General features: G+C 39.2%; 1 protein-coding gene across 1 annotated transcript in view; it reads right to left on the reverse strand.

Moving 5' to 3' along the window:
- Positions 1–13,064, reverse strand: part of LOC121912494 (CMP-N-acetylneuraminate-beta-galactosamide-alpha-2,3-sialyltransferase 1-like) — a 61,013-nt gene that overhangs the window by 20,607 nt on the left and 27,342 nt on the right. The window contains exons 2-4 of the mRNA XM_042434629.1: positions 12,138–12,212; positions 11,851–11,913; positions 1,973–2,660 (exon numbers count right to left, since the gene is read on the reverse strand). Of these exons, the coding sequence (XP_042290563.1) occupies positions 1,973–2,263 (291 nt within the window). The 5' untranslated portion in view covers positions 2,264–2,660; positions 11,851–11,913; positions 12,138–12,212. The remainder of the gene's footprint in view (positions 1–1,972; positions 2,661–11,850; positions 11,914–12,137; positions 12,213–13,064) is intronic.

The raw sequence follows: 13,064 nt of genomic DNA on the forward strand, positions 1-13,064 counted from the left end.
TTTCCAGTGGAGCTCAATTACAGTTTGATATGAGAAAATGTTTTAGCAACACCAAAAGTGAATTTTAGGTTTTTGTGTCAGTCACTTAGGATCTAAGAGTTTCTTCCTGGAGCAGCCATTTAACACCGACACTCAGTGATTATACAGGTGACAAAATCCATCGTAGGAGAGATAACACTTCTCCACTGACTGCAGTGTCAGGTAGTGGTGTAGAAGTGAAAACTAGAGTAAAGTTAGCTTGGTACTGGATATTCATTCTTTTTCCTTCTGTAACTTGCAAAGTAAAGACTGAAAATGCATTAATATATTAGTTATAGTTGTAATCGGAAAGGTAGAAGAATTTACAGTTATTACAGTCTAAGCAATGTTAGAATGACCATTCACATATTGTTCAATCATTAAAGTGGTAGTCCAGCAATTTAGTATTGTACTTCAATTAAATTGGGGGACTTGTAATAAACAAATTAAAAAAGAATGGTCAAAATCAAAGCTTCAGAGGCCTAAATATTCTAAGTTTGTCCCTAAGATGGGTTAAGCTCCAAAAACTACACTTCCCATGATGCAACTCAATAGTGTCTTTTGTTAAACCCTCCCTGAATTTCAAACTCATGTCCCTGGTTTGTCACACAGGCTTTGTGTTAAAAATTTGCAGTCTCAAGGCCAAACTGAGGTAACTCTGATAACATAATCAGGGCACTGTGGCTTAGTGTACCAAAACCTGTCCAGCATGTTGGGAAATATGCTAGAGTATGAAGGTAGAGTCAGCAGGTGATTAGCTGAGCTTAGTATTAAGACAGGTAGCAAAGGTCCAAAGGTAAAATATAGCATGTCCACCAGCAGAACTATTACCAACAATTAACACTTTATATCATGTTTGTTTAATCTGTACAATCCTGTGGTTTTATTGTCACTATGAGGTTATAAGGCAACATGTGGAGAATTCAGGAAGTCTTCCTGTAAAACTTCCTGTAAAACCACTACTTGCCATTTTTATTGTACATTTCAATTTGTGTGTGGATTAAACAAATAAAATGTAATTTATCAGCTTTAGAGATGCTGGTCAGTGTATTTTAACTAAGATAATAAGCTATTATAATTGTCTGCCAGATGTAGCTCCATATTTACCATATACTCATGAAAACTGGTACTGATGTTAACCCTAACCCTCTAACTCTTAGCAAGAAAGCAAACAACCTAATTTCCTAAAATATCAAACTATTCCTATAAGAGTGATTTAGAAAGGCAACTAAGCTACTGAGCAGAGATATGTTTGACCTGATATACCTGTCAGCCAATCAGTATTTTCTATGGCCATGATAAACAGATGGTGAAGGTAGAACACTTCATGTATTGTTCATCATTCATTAATGTTTTCCAACAGTGTGAGAGTATTGAAGGGTGGATTTATCCTTTAATGAGTGTCTGCAGTTGGGTGAGGGCCATCTGATATTGGAACTGGAAGTAAAACTATGTTGAATAACTGTAGCCAAAGCACATATTCGTGGACAGAAGTGTCATGTTTGCATAATGTTTGCACCACATTTGCTTTATTTCTAGAGGAACGATGGGAACAGCTTGAAGAGTGATTTTAAGTGAGTAAAAGGTTATAGCATCACCTATACATATTCAAGTTGTAATGGTATATATCTCTCTTTTCAGCTATAGATTTTGGGAGAGATGGTGGGAGAAAACAACAATTTCCATATCCAGCATGTTAAATGTGAACAAATTGTGCGTGGGAGTTTGCTTAACAACTTGATCCTGCTGAAGATCCCTTGGATTTGAAACAATCAATGTGGCAAAAACAAACACTTCTTGGGAGCATTACAGCAGTGTGTGATCTCTGTTCTTTATTCATCATCTTTCTTTCCAGCATCTCATCTGCTCTCAGCTGAATGTGCATGTTTGTTTTTTTCAATCCTCTGTAGTATAGCATTGCAAATCCCCCCTAAACACATCCCCTGAATATTACCTGCCACCATTTAAAGGTTTCATCAGAGAGGACGCTGTTCTCCCTGGTCATCAGAGGGTGGATGGACTGATTGAAGCGCTCAGCGAACCAGGGGTCATCCTCCAGCTCCGTCATGCACTGTCGACAGGCACATAACCCTTTGGAGAAAAAGTTGTCCGACAAGTGGAAAGCTTGCTTGAAGAAGTAGAGTGATGGGTCCCGGAAAGTGTAGCTGAACAGGAACGTCGTAAATGTAATGACACAAAACAACAGAGCAAAAGTCCTGAATTTCCTCCGCTTGGGTAGAGACATGTCGTCACAGTCAGACTCAGTTGGCTGGGAACTTTGGAAGTGCAACGGACAAAAATAGCATCATGATAAATCTAGAGAGCTGAAGGTGTGGGAAAAAAGCAACCCTGTTGCAGCATGGTGCAAATGGCTCAAATATATCACTGCAGTTGAATGAGTATACCCTGTTGTTCTTATTTTTCAGACAACACAATATTAGGTTTATGAATGTCCTTAAAATCCATTGATGTGATTTTGTTGTGGATTCACTGCCTTCTAGACCAAAGGAGGGTAAATCCACTGTGTGGTTCTGTCAGCTTGATGGCTCCAGGTTAATCAGATTCAGTCAGTTTACTGACGGCTTAGATGTTGACTCTGTGAGGTCAGTGACTGATGTGTCATCCATTCTTTAATGATCCACCTAAAAGCCAAACAAAAGGACATTTTTGTGACACATATACTTGGAAAGTTTAGGGAAAAACAGCCTATGAACCTCTGGTACTTTAACTCTGAGTACAAGGAAGTGTAAATTTAGCACTGCTCAATGTTCTTGTAATTTCACAGTACTAATAGTTCCAGGATGAAACTGTCTGTCTGTGTCTGCAACATCACACCACAATTTTCTGTGCATGACTGTAGGGACTATTTAATTTACCATGTTTTGTTTTTTTGCTATGTTTTTCAGTGGTACTGCCAAATTGCACAGGTTGTGTTGCATTTCTCTCAGCTCTTAAAAAGACCATCAAATACCAAAAAATGACTCAATTGATTGTGGAAATTACAGTTCTCCTGGAACAAATAGACACTGGCCTTAATCACCATCCTATCCCACTGTTAAGAGTATGTCAATAGCTGAAATCGGCTTCTGTTAACTGAGATAAAATGAAAGTCCAAATGCACAAATCATTGACGAACTGGGAAAACACCTAATTGAGTCATTGATCCTGTGATACATTCACAAAGTCAAATTTAGAAAGTGTTTATCAGACAAACAGTTCTGTGATGTTCTTTCCGCCACTTTATATCCAAACTAGATTTTTAAAAGAGCTGTTCCACCAGGCTATATACCTTTGTATGAACCATGTTCAGCCTACTATAGAGCTTATACAGTTAGTCACATGCTGGTGACAAAATTCCCAGAATAAAATAGAGTAGGGGAATGTTTTTTTCAGACCCCGGCTTTTCATGACTGACAAAGCAGACAGACCTCCTGGGGTTTCATTTTCAACATGAAAAGGCCACCTCTGCCTTTAAACAGGGCCCGAGTTTCATTCTGACGTGCAGCTGTATTCAGGATTCCACAAATACTTCTATATTTAGCTAACAGCAGATCCACACTGGAGATACAGTGCTATCATCACCACACAGGGTAAGAAATGTATCTGAAAAATGAACCCCAGAAACACACTACCTGCCCTTTGCTCTTAACAATCTCTGAGTGAGCCGTCCATATAGAAGATTTGTGGGAAAGTCCATTACGAAGAGAGAAAGGCTGCGGGTCTTTCCTGATTAGAAATTGATCAGGTCATTCAAATTCCACCCTGGAGGGAAGCAAAGAGGATTGGGTTTAAGACTGTCTGAGAAAGACTGCGCAGTGACACAGCTTGCCTGTTGATTTCATTCTCGCTATCAGAGCAGAAAAACAAACTGTACAGCCATTTATAAGCAGCACTGACACAGGCCAATGCACAGGAAGGCTTATAAGTGATCCCGTCTGCTGTTTGGAGCTCCGTAACTCACAGTGGACTGTGGATTTGCATAGAGCCCAAGGTTGGTTATTGTCTAAGGCAGCAAGTTTGACAAGGATACCTGGGGACACTTCTAATAGGTACTTCAATGAACAGGCTGACTTCTCTAAAAGGAGGCTGTTGACTCCACTCAGTTTGAAGCCCCCTGCCATTAAGAATCCTGATAGTCGAGAGAGCACGCAGAATATATTCTAAAACAGGTGGCGACTCCCCCCTTTTGACAACACACCGGCCATCAACTCGTTCCCCTGACCTTGTCTGACTGAAGGCTGGCAACCCTGCACTGATCAAAGTTCGCCAAGCTGAGACAGCAAAGCGTCTGTTCACACTTCAGAGGGGAGGGAGACGTGGAGAGAGAAAGAGAGAGAGAGAGAGAGGGGTGGAGAGTGGCGGGTGGGTGGGGGGGGGGGGGGGGGGGTGGGGGGGGGGGGGGGGGGGGGGGGGGGGGTGGCAAGCAGAGCAGCAGGGGGGAAGAAAGTGTGCGAGCTGTGATTTTCACCCTAATCTTGAGTTGTGAGAAATCATCAACTTTGCAAGATGTAGTTACAGTGAGGTGTTTTCAGATTCTGTTCTGTGGGAATTGTTTTTCTTCCTGGCTTACCTCTGCTACGTGTGAGCAATTTAAGAAATCAAAATTCTGCAGTTTTGATGACTCCCATGTATTACAGTCTTGGAAGAAAGGTATCTCAGCTGAACTGAAAGGGTACTTGCTTGAGTAGAAGTTAACCCTCAGTTTACCTCGACATTTCAGCCCCTTTCAGACACTGATCTTGTTGCATAAATGTGATGGTAGTTTAACATGTAAGTGTCATGTATAAATACATTTTTTTTTTACATATAAATGTTGTTTTTTTTCATTTTTATGTAAAAGTCAAGACAGCAATCTTTCTGGCCTTGAAACATTTCTGTAACATGCCCAACACAGTACAAGTCTAACTAAAAATCCTTCCTTGAAACAATTGAATGTTGTGTGTGTGTTTTTAGTGGCATTTAATGAACAGCATCTCCCATACACCCTTGACCATCACAGGGTAAAAGTCACATTTCAACGGAGGAGGCATGTCCATGAGCGGGTAAAGGGGCAGTAACATATGTGTAATAACAGCAGAACAGAGAGGACTGAACTATGTAGAAGTTTTCAGGGACCAAACATTGTACAAGCATTGTGGCTCTTTCTCTAAATGTCCTGTCATTTCTGAATAAAGCCCAAGAAACATTTACAATATGTAACGGACACATAGATATCTGAATGGCCAAAAGCTATCACATTAACAACTAGATAAAGAAAGAAATGTTACATATTCTATTTCTTAAAGCGGCTTTGAAGAGCCCTAATGTAAAACTAAACTAGCTTAACAACTCAATTTCATAATATGAACAATATTATGCTAAAGCTAGAAATAAGAAAACCCAAATCTCTGCTATCATCAACATTCAATATCTGAAACTGCACCAGACGGGATGAATAAGAAGAGATGTTAAAAGCAACAGAGAAGAAATCCAGAGGGATTTTCTGTGAAATTTCTCCCCCATAACTAATAATATCACTCAGAGAATAAAAAATGAAAAAGCTCCAGATTTTACTTTTGATGGCAACACATCTATGAGTCTTCATGCTCTAGTCTCTGGCTTTGGTGGGGAGTGTTTTATTTTCACAGATATTGACTTTCAGGCAGTACTTTATTTTAATAAAAAGGGAGGCATGGTTATGTTTTTAAGCATATAAAGAGGTTTCAAGGGACATTGAGAGATTGCACGGTGTGGCCAAGGTCTTCCCACGAAATTAAATTAAATGGAGAAATGGTTCTGATGTCAGTTCACGGATATGAACATAATACTGGGTCAGATCTAGTTAATTAAAGTGAAAGTGGATAGTATGAAAAAACACACCATCACCTTTTGACCTTTTGTGCTCTTTACATTGTGAAAACAGTTTTATAGTAAACAAAAACAAAACATGTGACTTCGACCTTTTGGATTTCTTCTTTATATTTAACTCAGGATTTATGCTTCTCAGCGGGATGGAAACATTATGTGACCCCTGGTTTTATGAAATCCTTTCAAAATCAAGTGGATAACATAAGAGATGCATGGTGGTTTATCTAGCTCCTGACATTTTGAAGGTGAGAGATTTGTGCCCAACAACAATGAGTTATTTATACATTTTTAAAAACTGGTATATAGAATTTATTATGCTTGCTCTTGCTGTTTACACATCCTGATTTGTGTATGTGACCAGCATCCTCACACAGGTCATCAAACTTCACCTGATAATCAAAAACAATGACAATCCATGGTGACCATTTGCTGTTGTTTTAATCAATATTACAGGATAAGGCTGGTGATTTTCTAAATTTTTCTTACTGTCAGTAAATCCCATTAAAAGACCTAAATCAACAATGAATCGATCCTACTTGCAAGTATTGTGTGGTCAAATCCTCTGTTCCATTGTTGTCCAAAATCTATTAAAAACACATCAATGAGCCACACAGTTTCACTGGGTGACACGTTCCTTCAACACAATGAACGTGGGCACTGTAGTTTATTTTGAGTCAATCCCAAATACACCATCCTGCTGCTAAATCCTCACTAGTGCACCAGATGTGTATTAATCCACATCTTAAAATAGTCCTCAACAAATGCACTGTTTACTCCTGTTTGAGTAATATTTGCTAAATATTACAATACCCTGTTGTTTTAGGTAATTACTTAAGCTTTCTTAACAATGAAACTATATATTTGTAAGGCTGTTTTTAAGGATAAAAATCTTCAGTAGGAATAAATGGATTTGGGACTAACAGCCACAGAAAGGCTTGGGAAGTCGGAAAGTACTGGGAGACAGACTAATGTTTTGTTGGTTTTGATCTTTTCGTGGGATATGATGACAGTAATATATAACAATATATAAAAAGACCAGTCTTATCCCTTAAATTTTAAAAAATGATCAAGGTAACGATGTGCCAAACACTAAGTAAATATATCAAACAGTGTGCTAATCACAGCAGTCAACAACCTCTAACTAAAGTCTATCTTTGGCTTGAGAAAAAACTCAGAGGTTGACATTTTGGCTTTTATTTCGGTTTGCCTTTCATGCTCATTTTGGATGTGTTTGTCTGTGCAGCATTTGTTAACTAGATTTTGCAGAAACATAGTGAACCCAACTACTGCTCTGTGACATTTTCAAAATTAAAGGATGGTCCGCTTGAGGGCTTGCCACATCATTTGACTGCTGTACGTCCATGTGTTAGACATAGTATATAGGATATGTGGATTGTGATGAAATGAAGCATCTTATGACTGTATAATGTTAGAAATGCTTGGTGTGTGCTTGTTCCTTTGTGGATTTGGTTTGTGTGGATTATTGCAGCAAAGGGCACATTGCCTCATGGCAACAAATATTCATCACTGATCTTTCCGTATACATCATCTTCATCTTTTATGCCCTTGTTGCTGTTAGTTTTACTGTTATTAACTTAACTCTAATGGACCTTTGTCTTGGCTCAGCAGCTGATTATATCTCTAAATTTATTATTGCAAAATTGTATTATGCACTCAGACATCCTCTCATTGCATTTCCACTGATTACTGCAGGGTGTTATTCGTCACGTCCTTCACACCCATCCATGTACCTGCAGCTGCCTGGGGCAATAAAGTTTCCCCGGTGTGTTAACTCCCACTGAAGCTGCCTTATTCACTTCAGTCTGGTGTCACTGAATACAAGCACAGAGCACTGCAGTCTGAGATGAACCTTCACACTATGATTCTGAGCCATTCCCTCACCTCAGGCTTACCACTTTAAACCCCTTAACCTGCAGTTTTCTCCTTTCCCCCCTTAGATAGCTTTAATTTCTGAAATATCACCTCATTCCACACTGTCTGACAGTGCCATATATATCCTGTATCACCTTGTTTCAGCTTTTCATTGAAGCTATATGATGCTTACACTGTGTGATATAATATTCAAAAATGTTTTTTATACAGCTTCACCTTTCCATCAAGTAAAAATATTCTAGATGTCTTGTGCATCTCGTTTACATTTCTTCAAAATTCTTGACATGTTTGGTATCTTTGGAAATGTTGACATTTCCACAAGAATTTCAAATGAAGTTCTGCAAGTTTTGAACAATGTTTAAGTACACAGCATGAGTCTGTAATGTCTGACCCAACGGCCAGTGTGGTTTAAAACTTTGTACTAATATCTAGGCTATTATATATGCTGACCCATTATTAAATGTTTAATGGATGCTGTTAAGGTAGCTTTTCACCCAAGCTGCAGAGGAAAGAAGCATCATTAAATCCCTTAAAGTGAAACTGCCATCAATTATATCACTGTAAGACTTTAATCATATCAGTTTGGGCAATGCTTGAACGATAAATACATTCACAGCTGGATGATTCTACAGTATGTTTGGGATCTTCTGTGAAGAATGTTCGAAAGACAGTTTGACATTTTGGGAAATACTCTTATTTTGCTTTTTTTGCTGAGAGTTAGGCTATATGTGAAGATTGATACCAGTCTCATATTTGTCTGTTAAATATGAAGCATCAGCCAGGAGACAGCTAGCTTAGTTTAACACAAAGACTGGAAGTAGGGGGAAACAGCTAACCCTAACCCAGGTTCTGTTCAACATTACCCTCTATGAAAACTACAACTTTTATGCTTTGGTTTTGTATGAATTGAACAAAAAATGTGTAACATGTTGATTATTGAGCTTTAGAGGAGCTAGTGGGCAGATTCCTTTTAACCTTTGGAGAGAGCTGGGGGGAGAGCTAGCTGTTTCCAGTTTTCCAGCTAAGCTAACCATCTTCTGGTTGTAGCTTCATATTTAATGGACAGTAAATAAGTGTATTTTCCAAATGTCAAACGATTCTTTTATATGATAAGAAATCTGCTGAATCAAAAGATGACTCCAGGACAAAAAAGCTCTATGCTGTACATTCAAGAGAAAGGCACAAACAAAGGGACAAGGGACAGTCCAGCAGATGGTGGTCTTGCAACACTTATGGATGCTCACAGCCATAAAACTCAACAAAAGAAGAAGATGGGGCAAGGCTACGTACGGCTAAGTACGTGTAAGACCTCTCTCATTATTATCAGGAACATGGCGCTTGAGGAGCTGTTTTTGTCTGGTGCCAATGTTCTTGTAATGTATTTAATATTCAACAAGTTTGCGAAACAAATCACCTGCTAAAGTATCGGCAAGACAATCATAAACAAGTCATGGATTCAAATACGTCATCAGCATAGTCTTGTGATTGGTTTGCTCGCTCCATGTGAAAGCATCTTTTGTCAGATGGATGTAACCCTTTACGTGCTTGCCCCTGCAATGTTACTGCTTTCATTAACAACACAGCCATACCAGCGTTTCCCCTGAAATGTTACTAGGTGTGGATGGAAATTGGCAGTACAGATTTCCCTGAATATTGATCCCTGCTCCCATTCACACATGACCCCATGAAGGAAATGTTCCTGAACATTTCAGGGGTAGACTGCATGTGTGAAAGGGGCTATAATATACTAGATACAGGGGCACCATTTGTATAAACCAGTCGCTCTTCACAGCCTAGTATCAGCCCATCTGATGATTTTCAGATTGGAATAGCCGCCGATGTAGTAAAACCAAACTCAGGTAAAGGTAGCTGCAGCCTCTGCCTTCCCTGAAAATTGGTTTTGATGTTTACTCTCAAATGGAAAATCTCCAACGATTTTGCATGCAGTCAAAGGTTTTTTTTCTGCACTTCGACTGATAGCAAGGTGGACAGAATGTAAAGCAGCTCTGATTATTGATGTGTCTTGTCAAGCACGTTCCCTGTCCAAAATGAGACGTCTGTCCCATTAATCATTAACAAAGCGTAAGACGTGGGATGCCTCCAATGAAATGAGATGGGTATTCCATTTGCACGTTTGTCAACACGAAATATGTGTTTCCATGATGCTGGGGAGTTTTTTCTCGTTTCCTATGTTTTTATCTCTCTTTTTTGATGAGGGCATTTTGCATGCAGATAAATGTTTTCCCTGCACTTCCACTGATAGCAAGATGCAGCCAGGAAGAGAATGTAAAACAGAACTCAGTATTAATGTGTTTTGTATAGGAAGTTCTCCATCCAAAAGGCAATGTCTGTCCCATTAATCATGAGCACTGAGGAAGGTGTAGGAGGCCTCAAATGAAATATATGAGTCCATTTGCATGTTTACCGGCATAAATATGTCTACCATGATGCTGATGATTTCTTTATGTTCTGTGTTTTTGATCATGGAAGGTTTTTTACAGCGGGGTTATATCAGAGGGATATATTTTCTTCATGCATTTATGAAAATGTGAGCCACAAAAGGAGATCAGAGGCCAGGGCAGCATGTTTAGTGGAAAATGACTACACATGGCAACACAATAGCTTACAATGTGGAAGAATCTTCTGAGGATTTCAGAGATTTGGCACACATGTACAGTAGGAGGCACGTTTCAAACACAACCGTTTCCAAGTGCAAGTCGTCCTATTCAACTGCATGGCACAATGATGCTTTCTTTGTTTCATTTCTGACAATTTTTAGACATCAGGCGGGATGGCAGATCTGTCACTATGGTACATCAACAGGACTGATTTTTCTTTGCTTTTTTTGAATGATTTCTCTATCAGCGTGTCAGTCAGATCCACTGAGAAGTTCAGTCTGTCTCTGATCTTGTTCCAAATCCACTTCTGCATTTGGGAAAAAAAAATCCACTTCTGTCAAGAAAAACATGAAACGCACGCTGTCCTCTCCAGAGAACGACAGCATTGGTTGCTTGTTCAAACTTAAAAGAACCTATGTTTATGTTCAGCACCATAGCACAGCAGTAAGTGGTGTGCTGCCCTGGGTGGATGGTACAAAGTGTTTGACTCCGACTCACATCACGTCTCCAACACCAACACTTAATTATGACTTCCTTTAACCATGACCACAATATTTCTGTAAACCTTAATCAAACTGTTTTAGTTGCCTAAGATTCACCAAACTTTAAAGGATGACAGATGAGAAAATAACACATGGATTTTTTTTCCAATGCGCAAACTGCCTGTTTTTGTTGTATAAGCACTGAAAATAAGCTAACTCTAACCCTCTACTGACATTTACAGAGTCAGTCAGCCCAGTGACCATCATACATCTGCAGGGAATTGATATAGCTGATGATCAATAAGAATGACTGGATGATTATTTCTCTGAATGCTGACACTTCTGGCTGTCATAGCTGAGTTTATAGCCTGTGCTCTCTTCTGGAACAAAGACTCCCTGCTCCTGATGATCCCAATCTCCTCTCCTAACCTACTAGCATCTCCACAGTGAAGAATGGTTCCATAAGTGAGCAACACATCTAAGCTGTGATATTTAAAGCTCTTTCAAAATCTATGCTGTCATATTAATATTAAATCATGTAATGTGAATGGGTTGCTGATAACTGCTGAACTCTGACAATCAACAATCCACTCTGCACTTCTGTGCAGCTCTCAGCCACTTTTAGCTCATCGATTTGGTTTGCTGCTTCTTATGGTTTTGTACCAACAGGATTCATCAACAACCCTCAGTATAAAAACCATGTAAGGAACCTTTGCATAGAAATGATAACAGGGGCGGACTGGCAACAAAAAGCAGCCCGGGAATTTTGCTGTCAAGCAGCCCCAGTTTGATACAGATACAGCTCTTTGATACAGAACTGAGACACGTTTGTTTCAAACCTCTACCTTTCTGATTCTACAACTGAATTTTCCAGATGACCAGTAATTAGTTGTATTCAACCAGTAAGACCACATAAGAGCACAAAACCTATCTATACTTCAGTTACTTTTAAACTCTATTGTTCAGTGGCACTGGCTGGTCATCACACATACCTGTCTCCATAAAGGTCCCTGCAAAGACTTCCTCAAAACTTTCCCTGTCTGACTCAGGTTAATCTGTTTGTTAGAAATATATTAAACAGACATCATTTGGACTGTCTGACATGAGCATCAAATACTGTTGTATTCATTAAATTGACATAGGCAAATACATATGTGGTGTATTATGCGTCATTAATCTTACATAACTTGAATGAAGTAATTCAACCTGATCATATGAATGAAATATTGTGCTCTAATTTACTTCACAGTCACACAATAACATTCAATAGCGCACACACCTCTAACCGGATCTGTGCTGGTTCCTGCTCCCTCCTCCTTCATCCTTTCCCTTTCTTGTTCAGAGCCATGTTCACCTGTTTGTTTAGATTGTAGAGTAAGTATTTAAAAATCATTTTTATTGCTGGACTGGCTATCAATTATATGCCTTATAGGCTAAAATGCAAAAAAGAATTGATGAGTAGTCTAGAGGAAAATTATCAAATTTACATGTTTATTTTACCCATTTACAGTTGAAGTTGATTTTTTTATACACTTCACTGAAATTTAGCGTAAAGTTCTCTAAATGTTTGAGCAGACTCTGACTAGTTAAGCCTTGGAAATGGTCAAACCTGCAGCAGGACTGAAACCCCGAGGTTAACAAAAACATTTTGTTCATTTAGTTAGTTCACAGTACATGGCATGTAAGCATGACAAAGCACCTGCTCCCTGCTCACTCCTCTTTGATGTTTCTGCCCTGGGCTGCCGAAGTTTTGACTTGAGCTTGGAGTGAGATTTGTTCCGGTGGGGGGGGGTGGGACTGCAGTAGTACTTATTTTTGTTCATACTAAAACGAAAATCATGGTCAATTGAACCACTCGACCTCTTTTTCTTTTTGCTAATTTCTGTTTACTGGGTAGCATTTTTGATTACACATATTTTTCTTCAAAACATAGGATAAGAAAGATATATGCTCCTCACCATGGGCACCTCGTTATGTTTTAAAATGGGGGAGCAAACATGGAAAGATACATAATTGGTGGGGGGGTCTGGGTGTCCTCCCCCAGACAAGAAATTGTAATTTAAAACAAATTTCCTGCATCTACACCACCTAACCTCTTGTTTTAAGTCAAGAAACAGCCACCTGCACTAGTCTAGATTAGTTAGATTGAGGGTGCTATGAAAACCAGGAAGGCATCAGGAACAGTATATAACTGGGTAGATCAGGA

The sequence above is a fragment of the Thunnus maccoyii genome, chromosome 15 (assembly GCF_910596095.1).
Source record: "Thunnus maccoyii chromosome 15, fThuMac1.1, whole genome shotgun sequence".
NCBI lineage: Eukaryota > Metazoa > Chordata > Actinopteri > Scombriformes > Scombridae > Thunnus > Thunnus maccoyii.